The sequence below is a fragment of the Bos mutus genome, chromosome 17, assembly GCF_027580195.1.
Source record: "Bos mutus isolate GX-2022 chromosome 17, NWIPB_WYAK_1.1, whole genome shotgun sequence".
Taxonomy (NCBI): Eukaryota; Metazoa; Chordata; class Mammalia; order Artiodactyla; family Bovidae; genus Bos; species Bos mutus.
In genome coordinates, this window is record NC_091633.1 from 1,519,607 (window position 1) to 1,535,231 (window position 15,625).

At 63.6% G+C, this 15,625-nt stretch overlaps 1 protein-coding gene across 5 annotated transcripts in view; it reads left to right on the forward strand.

Moving 5' to 3' along the window:
* Positions 1-12,739, forward strand: part of SPECC1L (sperm antigen with calponin homology and coiled-coil domains 1 like) — an 85,748-nt gene extending 73,009 nt beyond the window's left edge. For 4 of the 5 annotated variants that reach the window (XM_070385750.1, XM_070385753.1, XM_070385751.1 and 1 more), the window contains 3 exons: positions 8,007-8,123; positions 10,014-10,073; positions 11,122-12,739. In XM_070385750.1, coding sequence (XP_070241851.1) covers positions 8,007-8,123; positions 10,014-10,073; positions 11,122-11,211 — 267 coding nt within the window. In that variant the 3' untranslated portion in view covers positions 11,212-12,739. Of the gene's footprint in view, positions 1-8,006; positions 8,124-10,013; positions 10,074-11,121 lie in introns of those variants that run through there. The other variant, XM_070385754.1, reaches the window with a different exon arrangement.
* The last annotated feature ends 2,886 nt before the right edge of the window (positions 12,740-15,625 follow it).

Consider the following 15,625-nt stretch of genomic DNA (forward strand, 5'->3'; position numbering starts at 1 on the left):
CTCGCCGGCACTGACGTGGGTCACGCGTGCCCGTCGGTAGCGCGCAGGAGGCACGGTTCTCTGCTCCGTCGGAGGCTCCTGCCAACACATGTCTGGGTGGACCCTGACCAGGGCTATCAGTGGACACCTCCCTGTGGCCAGGGCTTCCTCACAGCATGCTGGCCACGGCCCCAGGGCGGGCATCCTGAGAGGAGGACGGGTAATGGCCCCTTGCTTCTCATGACCTGGCACAGGGGAGGGACATGGAGCCCACGCTGATGGGCAGCAAGGCTCTGAGGGGGACTCAGGGCAGAAATACCACCAGGCCACTTCTCAGGAGTCCAGGCTGTCTCTTAAAGAAATGGAGACACTACTCATGCAACGCAGACCCCAGGTGAGAGGGACCTGGGCAGAGCCTGGGTCAGGGAAGAGGGGAGGGGCTCCTGCCGCGCACGCAGGGTGCCTGCGGGCTCCCTGGGGACCCCGCCCACGAGCAGCCAGCAGGTGGCACCCCTGTCAGCCCACAGGCTGGGGCTGGCTCTGCTGTAGTTTAACTGTGCTGTGTTCAGTCACAAAATGCAAGACACTGGGGATGAGCTGCAAAGGTGGGAAGCTGCAAGAGCTCGTGTAGAGCCTGGATCTGACTGTGAGTGTGGTCTGGGCTCCCCTCGTGTCCTTTAAGCAGATGTGGTGAGGTGGGGTTGACCGCGGCACAGATAAACATCAGGTGTGGGGCAAGATGGTCCGACTACACACACACGGAGTGTGACCACAGGAAGCTGAGCGAGCCTCGTCTCACATATGTGCGGAGCAGAAAGGTGTTCCGTGATGAGAGCTGTGAGGGCCTCTCCACGTTCACGCGTGACACAGTGGTGTTAGGTCCCCGCCGCTGCTCAGCCGTGCCTGACTCCGTGCCACCCAGGGACGGCAGCCCACCAGGCTCCCCGTCCCTGGGACTCTCCAGGCAAGAGCACTGGAGCAGGGTGCCATCGCCTTCTCCAGTTACATCCCCAGGACCTGTTTATCTCCAAACCGCAGGTCTCTGCCTTCCGGTTCCCCTCCCCCACCCCACCTCTGGTGACCACAGATCTGATCTTTTTCTCCAAGTCTATTTGTTCGTTTTTGACGTATAGCAGCCCCAGCACAGCGAGGGGCGTAGCTCAGTGGCTCGGTGTTACTGTGCAGTAGTGGCCGCCGCTGCTGCCCGGGCGTAGGTTTTACAGCTTGCTGACTTTGGGTCCACGTACACGCCCGGGGAACTGTCCGCACGTGGACGGACGTCTCTGTCTCCTGAGGAGCGTCTGCCCCTGGCCTGCTCTCGCTGCAGGGCTCGCACCTTCATGGTTTTGTGCAAACGGAACCACGTGTGCAGCTTGGGGAGGGTCTGGCTTCTCTCATCCGGCGTGACTGTTCTGGCATGGGTTTGTGTTGTTGGGTGTCAGCAATTCACCTCCTTTCCCGGAGACTCAGCGTTTACGGCTGTGTCCCCATTCGTTACCCATTTGGCTGTCGGTGGACATGGGCTGTTTCCCGCCGTCGCTTGCTGTGAGGAGAGGCCCCGTGGACTGTCTGTGTGGGCGTGTGTGGAGGCCTACGAAAGTGGTGGTCAGAGGGCCGGGCCCCGTCCTCCCTGGCCGGGGCTGGGCACGGGCAGCCGCAGTCCTGTCCTGCGTGTGTGGTTTGGCTTCAGTTCTGCAGGCGCCTCTGAGCCCGTGATGTTGGGGGTCTTTGCACATGCTCCCTCGTGACACGTCCAGGACCCTTCTCGGTGAAGTGTCCATCGCGAGGTCACTCACTCCAGGGGAGATGTCATGCCGTCTGGAGCGTGAGCCCTGCCCTCAAGGAACTTCCAACATTTGTTTTGAAACAGTATTTCCAGGCCTGTTACAGCGGTGCCTTTTCCTGGGCGGTAGGCCCCCTTGGGATGACTGAGACTTGTGGGCCTGGCGTTCAGACTCCTGCACACACCAGCTCCTCCTCGCGGCCCTCAGCCTCTCTGGCTGCGTCCTGAGCCCTGTTACCTCAGAAACCAACCTGTGTGCAAACTGAAACCAGGGTGGGGGCGGGGGGCCAGAGCCCCGGGAGGGCGCAGGCGTGGCAGGCTGCCCCGCCCCGCCCCGCCGAGGGTCCCGGGAGCCACGCCCCTCTGGACGGGTGCCCTTGGTCGGTGTGTGGAACGAACCTGTGGAACGAACCGCCGACAGCCGGGAAAGGGCAGCGGTTGCTGCTGGAGGCCGTGAAGTGGGCTCCTGACCAGGTGCGTGTGCTGAGCGGTTGTGTCCCCGCGTCGCCGCTTCCCTTGGGGCCCTGAGGGCGGCCTGGTCAGACAGAGAAGACCCCGCTGCTTCCAGGCCCCCTCCTCCTCGCACGGTTCTGAGCATGGGCTGGCCTCCCCGCCGGGCCCAGGGCTGTGGTCGGAGCCTCTGCTCTTCTCTGGCGGCTGAGCCCTGGGCCACCGCCTTGCGCGGACTGTTTCTCAGACGTAAGGTGTTTGAATGAGCCCAGGTGTCCATTCTCTGTAAAGTGAAAGTGAAAGGGAAGTCGCTCATTCGTGTCCGACTCTTAGCGACCCCATGGACTACAGCCCATCAGGCTCCTCCATCCATGGAATTTTCCAGGCAAGAGTACTGGAGTGGGTGCCATCGCCTTCTCCAAATTAACCTAAGAGTTCATCAACAGATTGTTGGCTATAGAAATTAGGAGTTATCTGGGTAGTGATATTTTATAGAGCCATTTGAAATATAACATTAATCTGTGTATCACCATGAAAATAACTACAATATAGTAATTCAAGGATACTTAACAGTATAACTTCTTCTCAGTAAAAATACCCATCAAAGTATCAGTGATGGCTACCTCAAGAAAGTGAGGTTTTTTAACTTCCTTCACTTCCCTACTACTTGTCCTTGTAAAGTGGTGTCTTATTTCCACCAGCCTTCATGTTCAGAAGCTGAAACTTGTGTTGTAAAGCCCATTTGGTGCTGAAGCCTCTGGATCCTCTGGCCTTTTCCCCTGGATTCTCCCTCCTTCCCTTCAGGGTGCTCCTAAGCCAGCCCTGGAGCAGACTCTGCAGAGCCTGGCCCGGGGTCGGGGTCGGGCATGGCATTTCCAGGCGCCTCCAGCTTGCCCTGCGTACCCTTCCCCCACCCTGTGGGCGTGCCCGTCACGTGTCCGTGTTCCGCTCGGAAGACGTTTGTGTTGCTTCCGCTTCCGGCTCCCGTGCTGCTGTGAACGCTCCCGTGGGGACTCGTGTCCGTGCTGTCGGGGGGTGGCCTTCCCCGGGCCCGTGGTGACGCTCTGTGTAGGTGGCCAGGGGTCATCTCCCTGCCCCGCAGCAGCCAGAACGGGGCTCTGGCTTCTCCTCGCTGTCCCCAGCTTCTGGGGTTCCAGCTCTCGGGGTGCTGTGCAGCCCGGCACAGCACGGGAGGCGGTGGTGTGGGACAGTTCCGGCCTGCAGTTCCCTGGTTACCAGCGGCATCCAGCTTCTTGTGCTGCTGGTCATCCGTCGGCCTTGGAGACATGTCCGTTCAGGGCCTCTGCCCCTTTCCGTATTTGCACCATTGGGTTGTTTGCTGCTGAGTTGTAGGTTTGTTTCTCAAGGAAATTTTCAGATATGATGCGCTAAAGCAGTGGGAACAGTAAAATGACCCTCGGGGACACACCCCAGGCCCAGGTGTCCTGGTTACTCCCCCACCCCGGGATTCCATGTAACATCACCACTCGTTTGAACACCATCCCTGGTGGCTCAAGTGTAAAGAATCCGCCCACAGTGCGGGAGACCTGGGTTCCATCCCTGGGTTGGGAAGATCCCCTGGAGAAGGGTACGGCGACCCACTCCAGCATTTGAGCCTGGAGAATCCCGTACACAGAGGAGCCTGGTGGGCCACGCGAGCTGGACACGGCTGAGCACGCACACACACGCATGCGCTCACACGTCTGGACAGAGTTCAGAGTTCCCAGCTGAATCCCGGTCAGCCTTTCGGTTGATTTGCTTGAATTAAGATCCACACAAGGTTCGCAGGTCGCCTTTTTTCCTTTCAGTGTCTGTCTGGAAGGAACTGCACAGAGTGTCTGGTGGAGCGTCTGTGTTTGGGCTTGGGGAGGCTAGCCCTGCAACGCTGTCCGGGGTTGAATTGGCCGGATCTGCCCCTGGCTCAGGTGTTGGACAGAAGCCCCTGAGCTGTGGGGTTGAGTCTGTCCGTCCGTCCAGGCGGCGGGGTGGGGCCGGCGTGGAGCATGGTCGCCAGATGGAGCCACTCCAGCCGCCTGGCCCGGGGAGCCCTTTTCCCAGATGGGCTCCTTGATGGCCTTCTGTCCCACGCTCGACCCTGGCCTGGCTCCCCGGCGGGCGGCGTCCCGGGTGGGGTCCGGCGGCCGACGCCCTCGTGCTGTGGCGTCCCGCCGCACGTGCCTGCAGCCACTCTGGTCTCCGGGGCAGTGGGCCTGCCTCCGGGCCGCACACTGGGGCCTCCAGATCTTGGAGAGCTGTGCCCGACTGACGACCGGCTCCCTGGGGGAGGGCAGGCTGGGGGCACCTGGACGGGCCTGGCCGGCCGTGCTGAGGCTCGGTGAGGGGCCTGGGGCCTGGCTGCCCCGCCCCCACAGGGCGCAGGAGGCTGTTCATCCTCGGGCCAGCGCCCGCCCCGCGTCTCCTTCCCGCCTCCGCTTCATGCACAAGTCCCGACATGGACGGTGTGACGAGCAGGCCTCCCTCCCTCCCTTCCCTCCCCTGACCCGGAGCAGAGCCTGGCCAAGGGCCCGGGCAGACGTGCACACAGCACCACGGGCTGCTCCTCCAGGGCCAGCGGGGCCTCTGCTGACCATCACTCGGGGGTCACTCGTCACTTGGGGGTCACTGGGGAGCCACAGAAACCGCCTCCTGCCGCTCTCCCTCTTTGGGCCCTGCCTCCCCCGTCCGCACCCAGGCTCTAACATCCCCAAACGCTGCCCCTGGCCTGGGCTGAGGCCTGGAGGCCCCTGGGCAGGGGCTTGTCTGTGGCTCTGTCCTGCCTCTTGTCACCAGGCAGTGTGGTTGGCGGGAGAGCCCGCCGTGATGGCTGAGCTGATGGAGGAGGCTGTGTGCTGCAGAGGCCAACCCCGCGCTCAGGCCCTTTGCCTACTGCCTTAAACATGAAAGTGTCTGTCGCCAAGGCGTGTCCAGCTCTCTGCAACCCCCTGGATGGTATGCAGCCTGCCAGGTGCTGGAGTGGTTGCCATGCCCTTCTCTGGGGGGTCTTCCCAACCCAGCGGTCAAGCCCGTGTCTCCTGCACGCGAGGTATCTGGGGTGCGTTTTGTGGCCCTTAATTAAAAGTCAGACAAGTGACGACATGTTACGATGTTCCTGACACACTGCTGGTGCAGCTTGTTGACCCTCAGAACCCCCCCCCACCCCCGCCCCCAGCGTCAGTGCACGGAGGTGGGTCCCGCCCGCTGCAGGGGGACGGGCTGCGTCTGAGGTCAGGAGGGCCGCGGGCAGGGCGGCACCACGGGTGAGTCTGCGGGAGCTGAGACGGCAGCGAGGGCCCGGGCACAGGCAGGCTGGCTGCCCGCGGGGCCCGGCGACACTCCCAGGGTGGGCAGAGCGCCCTGTGTGAGCCTGTGCTCGGGGCTCTGTGAGCTTTCCCTCCGGCTCGTCCAGTGACCCCTCGTGCTTGTCCAGACTTAGACTCATCTCACACGGCGGGAAAGCCCTGAAGAGAGCCCCGCAGGAGCTGCAGTCGTTCATTACAGCTTGTGATTACCTGTGAGTCTGTCTTAGGAGAGAACCGTTCCTTCTCGGAGGGCAGACTAGTGAGCAGGCAGAGCTGCTCCATCGCGGCGGGCTCCCCTCAGAAGGCGTGGCTTTGGGCTGCGGTGTTTCTGGGGGGGTCAGCTGCGGTGGGGGGTCAGGACCCGCTGGGAGGAGGAGCCGGGCTGTGCAGGTGGCCCTCCTCTGCCCTGGACGAACCGCTTCCTGAGACGACGAGTCCCCGTCAGACGGCTTGAGGACGTCGGTGCAGGCCGTGTGGCCGCGCAGGTGCTGCCCCAGTCCTGCTGCGTCGGGGGTCCCTGTCTGCTGCCCCACGCCCTCTCCCTTGGGCTCCTGGTTTGTCCGCCCATGGGCCCTTCCCCGTGTCCACTCAGAGAAGGTCCACGTGGCCCGTACGCCCAGGAGCCCCGAGCCCCGGAGACAGGGGCCGGCGTGCCCCACCTGTTCCTCAGCTTTGGGGACAGTGTCATCTCCCTGCTGTCCGTGCTCTGTCAGTCCATGTACTGTGACTTTTCCGCCCAAATGTGAAGAGGCGGACGGTGAGACGGAGCACAGGTGTGGCCTCCCGCCCCGTCTCAGGGCCGGGCTGCCTCCCCAGGGTTGCTGGTTGGGCCTCCGGCTCGTAGGGGCCGCAGTGGGGGTCTGGGCTTCGGTCGTTTCGATATGGAAGTTGGTGGTCGGCGCCCTGGGACCTGTGTGTCCATGGGCTTTGAAGGCTCTGGTGGGCCTCATACCCGGTGCTGCCTGACCGCGGGCCCAGCCACTTCCTGCGGAGCTGGGGTCTGCCGCGCCGCTGAGGCCAGGCACGTAGGCGGCTCTGCTAGGCCGGCCGGTCGCTGGGCAGGAAGTGGGGCGTGCTTCCTCCAGGCCTGCATGAGTGGCCGGGGCGTGGCCTCGCCCATGCAGAGCTGGACACGTCGTCAGGTGCTCCGTCTCTGCTGCCCACAGGCCACCCGTGTCCTGGCTCCTGGTCGGGGCACCGCACCCCCAGGACTGGGCGGAGGGGTCCTGTGGGGGTCCTGTGACCCGGGCCTCTGTGGGGAGCGTGCGTCGGTGTGTGGGAGTGCGGGGACCCTGCTGTGGGGGCCCTGCCCCCCAGGGGCCGTGGACAGGTAGCCTCCTTCCCATCCTGGTTTCTCCCACTGGCTGTGTCCTGAGATCCCCGGGAGGTCACAGGGGCAGGTTGGCCATGGTGGTGACTGCGGGCGTTGCAGAGCAGAGGCCGTGAGGCGGCCAGCCCGCCAGGACTGTTGCGTGGTCACGGTGGGGACCAGGGACACGGGGCTCCCGGGCCTCAGCGTGGGGCCTGGCTCTGCCCTCCGCTGGCCGTGGCAGGCCCACCACAGGCTACCGCACTTGCCCAGGAACTCTCGGCAGGGCTGTGCCCCCATGGCGCCTCGAACAAGGCCTCCAGGCTGGATTGGCAGCCGCTGGGGGAGTGACCTCCGGCTCGTCACTCCAGCGGGCAGTTTCCGGTGCCTGTGGTCAGGGCCCAGGCGTTCCTTTTGGCAACAGAGCTGGTGTCCACGCCCTGCGGCTTGTCAGGAGCCCCGCCCTGGGCCCCGGCCCCGTGTGGGGTCAGGAGCTAACCGTCTGCACAGGGGTCGGTGGGCAGCCTTGGTGGAGCTCCCTGCAGACACAGGACAAGCTCCGTGACCACTGCTCTGGGAGACGGGCGCGGTGCCCCAGGCGGCCCCTAGGAGGGCGGCCCTGAGACAGCACCCAGGACATACCAGGCTGGGGGCACTCTCTCTTTAGTTCATGGCATTCTCATAAAGCGTGTGAATTTCTAAATGTAATCGTGAGTTTCTGCTTCAAAAGCATTCTTGCCAATAAGGGTAAAGGCTACTTTCTGGCTGACCTGCTCTGTCATGTGATAAGATATTCTGAGGGACGTGTTGCGTCTGTAGTTGGAAACAGTGCAACCTGGAGATGGAGTTGGGTACTTGTCGGAGCCAAGCTGACCCTTGGACACGCGCTGCGGGGGCCTGCCGCCCGTGTCGTCGGCTCTGGGTGTCCCCACTGCAGACGGGTCCATGCCCTCGCTTTGAGGTGGGGTGTCCTGTGAGTCGTGGGGTGAGGGGCAGCTGGACACAGCTCTTCCTAACACAGAGCTGCTGCTCCCATGGCCCCTGACACCAGCTGGCCCGGGCCCAGGCCCCCAGCCCACAGCAGGGGCTCGGCTTGCCGGGACTTGAGGGCCTCCACCCCCTCCACCATGACCTGAGGAGCCCGGGGGGGCGGTGTCATTTATGTGCTTTCTTTCTTTTCCTGCAGAACATTGACATCACCAACTTCAGCAGCAGCTGGAACGATGGGCTGGCCTTCTGCGCCCTCCTGCACACCTACCTCCCCGCACACATCCCCTACCAGGAGCTCAACAGCCAGGACAAGGTGCCAGCACGTGGCCGAGGAGGGCGGCGCTTCTGGGGGTGCGGGGGGCGGGCTGCCGGCTCACCCTATGGCTGACGACGCAGGCTCAGGGCTTGGCGAGGAGAGTGGTCTGGGCAGCACCACCCACGCCAGGCCAGGCTCCTCCCCATCCAGCCGGGGCCAGCTCAGTGCAGTTCAGTTCACTCACTCAGTCATGTCCAACTGTATGACCCCATGGACTGCAGCATGCCAGGCCTCCCTGTCCATCACCAACTCGTGGAGTTTACTCACACTCATGCCCATTGAGTCGGTGATGCCATCCAGCCATCTCATGCTCTGTCGTGCCCTTCTCCTCCCGCCTTCAATCTTTCCCAGCATCAGGGCCTTTTCCAGTGAGTCAGTTCTTCACATCAGGTGGCCAAAGTATTGGAGTTTCAGCTTCAGCATCAGTCCTTCCAGTGAATATTCAGGACTAATTTCCCCTAGGAAGGACTGGTTGGATCTCCTTGCAGTCCAAGGGACTCTCAAGAGTCTTCTCCAACACCGTAGTTCAAAAGCATCAATTCTTCGGCGCTCAGCCTTCTTCACAGTCCAACTCTCACATCCATACATGACCACTGGAAAAACCATAGCCTTGACTAGCGGACCTTTGTTGGCAAAGTAATGTCTCTGCTTTTTAATATGCTGTCTAGGTTGGTCATAACTTTCCTTCCAAGAAGTAAGCATCTTTTAATTTCACGGCTGCAGTCACCATCTGCAGTGATTTTGGAGCCCAGAAAAAGAAAGTCAGCCACTGTTTCCACTGTTTCCCCATCTATTTGCCATGAAGTGATGGGACCGGATGCCGTGATCTTCGTTTTCTAAATGTTGAGCTTTAAGCCAACTTTTTCACTCTCCTTTTTCACTTTCATCAAGAGGCTTTTTAGTTCTTCTTCACTTTCTGCCATAAGGGTGGTGTTATCTGCATATCTGAGGTTATTGATGTTTCTCCCGGCAATCTTGATTCCAGCTTGTGTTTCATCCATCCCAGCATTTCTCATGATGTACTCTGCACATAAGTTAAATAAGCAGAGTGACGATATATAGCCTTGACGTACTTCTTTCCCAATTTGGAACCAGTCTGTTGTTCCATGTCCGGTTCTAACTGTTCTTCTTGACCTGCATACAGGTTTCTCAGGAGGTAGGTCAGGTGGTCTGGTATTCCCATCTCTTTAAGAATTTTCAGTTTGTTGTGATCCACACAGTGAAAGGCTTTGGCATAGTCAATAAAGCAGAAATAGATGTTTTTCTGGAACTCTCTTGCTTTTTTGAAGATCCAGCAGATGTTGGCAATTTGATCTCTGGCTCCTCTGCCTTTTCTAAATCCAGCTTGAACATCTGGAAGTTCACAGTTCATGTACTGCTGAAGCCTGACTTGGAGAATTTTGAGCATTACCTTACTAGCGTGTGAGATGAGTGCAATTGTGCGGTAGTTTGAAGGTTCTTTGGGATTGGAATGGAAACTGACCTTTTCCACTCCTGTGGAAAGGGATTCGATCTGATAGAGCACCTGAAGAACTGTGGATGGAGGTTCATGACATTGTACAGGAGGCAGGGATCAAGACCACCCCCCAGAAAAGAACGGGCTCAGTGCAGCTGAAGCCTGCTGCTGCCCCCAGTGCCCCGCCTCAGGGCCCCTCCTGACCTTCAGATGACTTTGAAGACCCCAAAAGGGGAAAACTATAAGCGTTTCTTACTAGCTTTGGGGGTGTCCAGGCAGCTCAGGCCAACCCTTGTTTGGGGGTCACTGCACAGCTATGAGGGCAGGAGAAGGGCGGGAGGGCCCGGGGTGGCAGTCAGCGCAGCAGGTGCGGGCGGGCTGGCGGCCCTGCCTGGCCCGCTCACGCACCCCTCCCATGGCTTCTCTTCCAGCGGAGGAACTTCACGCTGGCCTTCCAGGCGGCCGAAAGCGTCGGCATCAAGTCCACACTGGTGAGCCCTCACCCTGAGGGGGTGGCTGCCGGGCAGGGCCCTGCGCAAGCTGCGGGGACTCCCTCCGGAGGGTGCGGATGCCCCCCCCCCCCCGCGCTGTGCACCCTCTGCCTCACACTGAGCACCCGAGGACGGACCCTGAGCTGGGTGGTCAGGGTCACCATCGGAGGCGCAGCCCAGCAGCCCGGCCTGTGCCACGGTGGAGGGCGGAGGCCCAGAGCGCAGGGCGCCCGGGGGCGAGGTCAGGGCGGGGCGGGGCTGCCCTGCTCAGGGCAGACTGTTCCTGTGGGGGCTGCTGCCTCGTCGGCAAGTCTGACTTCAAGGGAGAAAACGCTGCATCCGAGTACAAAGCCCGCCCCCCCCCGCACCCAGAGACACACAGCTTAGTGTGTCCGCAGAGTGAGGGACCCCCCGGGGCCAGGTCAGGAGCCCGCAGGGCTGCCTCCCAGTCCGAGGGTGCCTGCCACCTGCCTGGTAGCAACCGGTGGCTTTGAGCAAGTGTTTGCGCTCGTGATTACCCTGCAGGAGTGCCTGCGCAGAGTCCGTAAACGTCTTGCGAGCTCACAGAAGCACGTGGCTGTGAGTGGCTTCTGTTCGATTGTAAACGTAGAGACAGGAGTTGTGGTTATGCAGGGGTTCCCTTATCTGGAAGGTTCACGCCACGTGTAAAGTTCTGATGTCTAAGAAGCGCGCAGTCCCTCACCCTGACAGCTTCCCGTTGCGGCTCTTCCGCTGAGCTCACGCGTGCTCCTTCTCCCCATCCGGCTGGCCTGCGCTCCCCGGTGGGGGCCTCCCGGGGCCGGCTCACAGCCCAGGTCCCCGCCCGCTTCCTGGCAGCATCGCCCGCACCTGCAGGCCCCGGGGCCTCCGGACCACGGCTGGGGGCTGTGGGGTGCACATGCGTGGGGATGAGCCCCATTGGGCCTGGGCGGCCCCGGGCACCCGGCGGGGATGGAGCCGCATCCTGCCCTCTGGCGTGTGTGACAGGCGGGGTGGGGCCTAGAGCCTGCGGGCCAACCAGGCTCTAACAGCGTGTCCTTCCCGTCAGGACATCAACGAGATGGTGCGGACCGAGCGGCCCGACTGGCAGAACGTGATGCTCTATGTGACCGCCATCTACAAATACTTCGAGACCTGAGCGCCCGCGGCCCATCACCGGGGCCAGCACCCGCCGCTCCGTGCCCGGCGAGCTTCCTGCACCCGGCCGCCCGCCCCGTGGGGACTCGGCCCGGGGCACGCAGCTTCCTGCGCCCGCAGCTCCGGGGAGCATCTCAGCCGCCCACCTGAGACCTGGGGTCGGGAGCCTGCCAGGACCCGCCCGCCTCCCGCCCCCAGGCTCCCACTCGCAGACATGTCGGCTGCCCTCCAGCTCCAGGGGCCTGGAAATGCGGTGCCGGCTTCAGGGTCCTGACAGAGGAGTCCTCCACAAGCAGTTCTTGAGTTAAAAAGTGTTTTTCTTATGAGCAATATTGGGGGGAAGAGCACCTGTTCTCTCAGTACCAAAGTTAAATCGTTTTACTAAGCATAGCGATGAAACAGCGTCCGGACATGAGGTGGTGAAAGCCAGGACCAGCGTCACGAGAAACAGGAGGAAAAGCTGAGCGAGCCGAGGCCCAGACACTGCGACTTTGGCCCCTGCGGCGCTTGGACATGGCCTGCCTCCGGCGGGCGGACGGAAGTGCCTTAGCTCTGCGGGCCGGGCCGGTGACCAGCTTCAGCCCGTCCTGGGGCCCAGGAGCCGCTGGGGTGACCCACGTCCAGAACCCAGACTGACACGGGCCCGCATCCCAGGGGCTCAGAGTGAGGAAGCAGCCGGGTGGCACACGCTGCGGCTCCATGAGGCAGGAGGCTCTGGACCAGGGCACGGACGGGCCGCCAGCCAGGCAGACGTGGCCGGGATGGGCCACTGGCCCCGCTCGGCAGCTCCGCCTGGGGAGGCTTTGGGTGAAGCGCCGCTGTCAGTCGTGGGCAGCGCCCGGCCAGAGCCCAGGGGCCCCCGAGGACGCTTGCCGGCCGCCCTGCCAGGCCTGCCCTTGCGTCTGCTCTGCGGGCGCCACTGGGCCCGCCCGTGGCCGTCGGGGAGAAGGGCCGCCCTGCACGTCTCTCCCCTCGGCTCCTCTCTCCCCCACGCTCACGGCGGCCTGCGTGCCTGGCCTGTGGCTGCGATGGAGCCTCTCAAGTGGGGACCGCTTTCCTGTCCAGTGGAGACCTCCCAGGGTCTGCAGGCTGCTTGCTTGTTGTCCCTGGTGGCGCCCGCTGCAGGGCCTGGGGTGGGAGCCCCATGTCCCCTAGGGGAGGGCCCGGCTTCGGCCCAGGGCTGGTGGGGCTACAAGGGGTCTCCCGGGGGCCCTGCTGCCTCTGACGACAGCCCATGTAGCCAGGCCCTCGGTCCGCACGGGGGTCCCATGAGGAGACTGCAGGAGGCCCGTTGGGACTGCGGGCTCTAAGGGGCGGTCTGGATGGCCTGGTCCCGGATGTGCCGCCAGGCCCAGCCTGCCTGCAGCCAGGGTGCCAGGGGCCGCCTGCCTCCTCCCACCAAGCACAAGCTTCCTGCAAAAGGACCCGTGGGCTTTCTCTTGACAACAGGATTCTGCTGACTGATGATACCCTAAATTTTGTTGTATTAAATACTCTTGAATGTATTAAAAGTGTTGTAACACATCGGCTTGGGCTTTTCTGGGTCTCCTTGAACAGGACAGGACGCTCACTGCTTCCAGGGTCTGGCTGTGCCAGGAGGACAGGTGACCCGGAGCCCATGGGCGAGGAGGTGTCCCGGGGCCCGTGGGGGGCCCGGCTGTCTGCCTGCGTGGTGGGGGGCACGGCCTGGGCAGGCGCTGCTCTGCTGGGGGAGGGTGCCTTGAGGCTTGCTGGGTGTTTTCAGAAGTGTATCTTCTTGGGGATATCTTGAGAATGTATAAAATTATAAAGAAACAAAGCCAGCTCTACCATCACAGTGCCCAAGCAGTCAGCCTTTCTTCCTCATGTGGAGGAGCTGAGCCCACGGCACAGCCACACCACGCCTGTTGGTGCGGGGCACCGTGGGCGTCCCTCCCGGGCCCGCGGCCCCTTCCCCACGTCAGAGCCTCATCCGGGGAGGCCCGGAGCCCCCTCTGCTGCTGCCCTGCCGGGGACCATCCCACAGCAGCCAGAGACTGCACTGCAGGCCCTGCTTGAGGCAGCAGGAGGGGAGGCACCACCCTGGGTCCCAGGCGGCATGGGGCAGACACCCCTCCTGCTGCTGTGCCAGCCTCCTCCATGGGGCTGGGAGGTGTGGGCGCCCCGGGCTCGGGGAGGCCTGGCTGTCGCGGGGCTGGGGGGTGCGGGCGCCCCGGGCTCGGGGAGGCCTGGCTGTCCGAGGTGGCCCCTCGGTGGGGGCTCCGAGCCTGCAGGCCCCGGATTCTGTCGGGGGCGAGGAGGGTGAGCGGGGTTCTCACCGGGGCCCAGGTCTCTAGGAAAGCACCGATAAGGTCAGGACGGAGCTCTAGGCTTCCTGGTTCTGAGACCTGCCCCGTGGTTGGGAGCCCTTGGCGTCTGGAGGAAGGGCCAGGAGCTAGGGGACTGTGGGGGAGGTGTGGGGGCTCTGCCTGCAGGCTGTGCCAGGCCCAGGGCACTGGGGCCCCCAGATGGCGGCGTCTGCGTCCTGTGTGTGTCCAGGGTGGTCAGGGTTTCAAGGAGGGAGCCACCATGAGGTCTGGAGCGTCAGCTGGCAGACCAGGAGGGCCGGGGAGGGGCCTGGAGCCACAGGTCACCAGCACCCATCAAGCAGGACGCAGGGACGCCCGGTCGCCCCCAGGTCTGCCTCCAACTCGCGGGAGGGACCGCCTCTGCAGCAGGGTAAGCCCAGGAAAGGCCCCCGTGCACCCTGCTCCCCGTGAAGCGCAGTGGGGAGCTGCCTGCTGGGGTGGGGCAGCTTCGATAACCTGGCTGCTGCTGCGGGCAGTGCCGGGGCTGCCGTTGTTCAGGACGAGGCCCCGCTTCCACCTGAGCCTCAGGTTCCCCACCCACAGGGACGCGCCCAGATCCATCAGAGGCATGGGGTTCCTGGAGCGCTCACCTCCTGGGCCTGGCCGGAGCCGGGGTCTACAGTCACCTCCCATGTCTGCTCTCCAGGGCCTAGGAGCCCAAGCTGGAGGCCCACGAGGCCCCCGCCTCCACAGTTCCAGAGCCTCCCCCTCGCAGAGGAGGGCTTGGTGGGCACTCGCGACGGCCTGGCAGCTCTCAGGGACCCTGGCCCTAGCACCCTCGGGGTGCTTCACCCCACGTCTGGCCTTCTGCTCCTGGTGCAGCTGTGCCGCCCCAGAGCCAGCCCAGCTGGGGGCCAGAGGCCACACAGGTGCATCGTGGACAGAAACACACAGCCCATGGGAGTGGGCTGGGGGACATCCCAGCTGGCCCCCCGCCTGGCCCGAGCAGGTGGGCCCGGACGGAAGAGTGGGTGCCCACAGCTTACACAGGCTGGTGTGGGGCTGGGCAGGAACGCCACGGCCCATGAGGGGCCTGCTGGGCACCCTGCCCCCATCACCTTGGTGCGGCCATGGGCTTGCAGGGCTCCCCGGGCTCCCCTGGCCCGGCCCGGCCCTGGAGGAGCGCGCTCAAGGCCTCCAGGTGGCGGGCAGCAGAGGATCGCCGTGGGGGACACAAGACCTGCTGAAGGGCCCCTCTCTGTGCCTGCCTCCTGTCGTCCACTCTGGGCAGAGGCTGGTGGCAAATAACACGGGACCACAGGAGCAGACCCCCTCACCCCCGCCCCCGCCTCTGCCGGAAGGCTGCCGACCCTGCTGTTTGCAGGGCAGGTGGGTTCCGGTGCCTGGGGAGCTGGCTCTAGGGCTGGAGTCCCACCTGGCCCAGCCCACCACCCCTGTCTTCAGGACACAGCTACCCCAGGCCTGGGGAACCCACGCAGAGGAGGGGCTTCCCACTGGGCCCCGCGGGTGAAATCCGAGGGCTTTGGTCCTCTGGCCCACGCCGGCTTCAGCCCCTGGGCGCTGGCTGGTGCCAGGCCACACCTGTGGAGGTCGGCAGGAAGGCCACTGGGCCCTGGAAGGGAACTGGGGACCCACGCTGGGGGACTCGGGGGCGAGCGTGACCTGGGGTCGGCTGAGTGTTCGTCCCCGCCTTATGAACCCCCGCCAACCCGTCTGGGCCCCAGGTGACTCTCAGGCAACTCCCTGTGTGTCTGTTGAGTGAGGACTTGAGTGAATTTGGGCCGATGGGTGTGGCCAGGAGGGTTTTGTCCCGCTGTAGGAGTTTGTCCCACCGGAGGGCCTAGAAGCCAGGGAGGGAAGCCGAGCGCCTCCTCCGTGGTCTGAGTGGTACAGCTCCGTGGGCGGCAGGACAGAAAGACAACAGCTGTACTCTACAGGGGAGACAAGGGGCCCCCCGGGGCCGGCGGGAAAGCCACAGCACCGGGGTCCATGGTGACTGCCGGGGAGGGGGAGACAGAGCCAGCTGGGCGGGACCAGGGCCCGGGCTGGGGGTGGGCCAGGGGGCTGAGCCGGGGGTCATGGGGGCACGCTCCCTCGCCTCTCCCCTGAGGCCTCAGGGTTCCATCC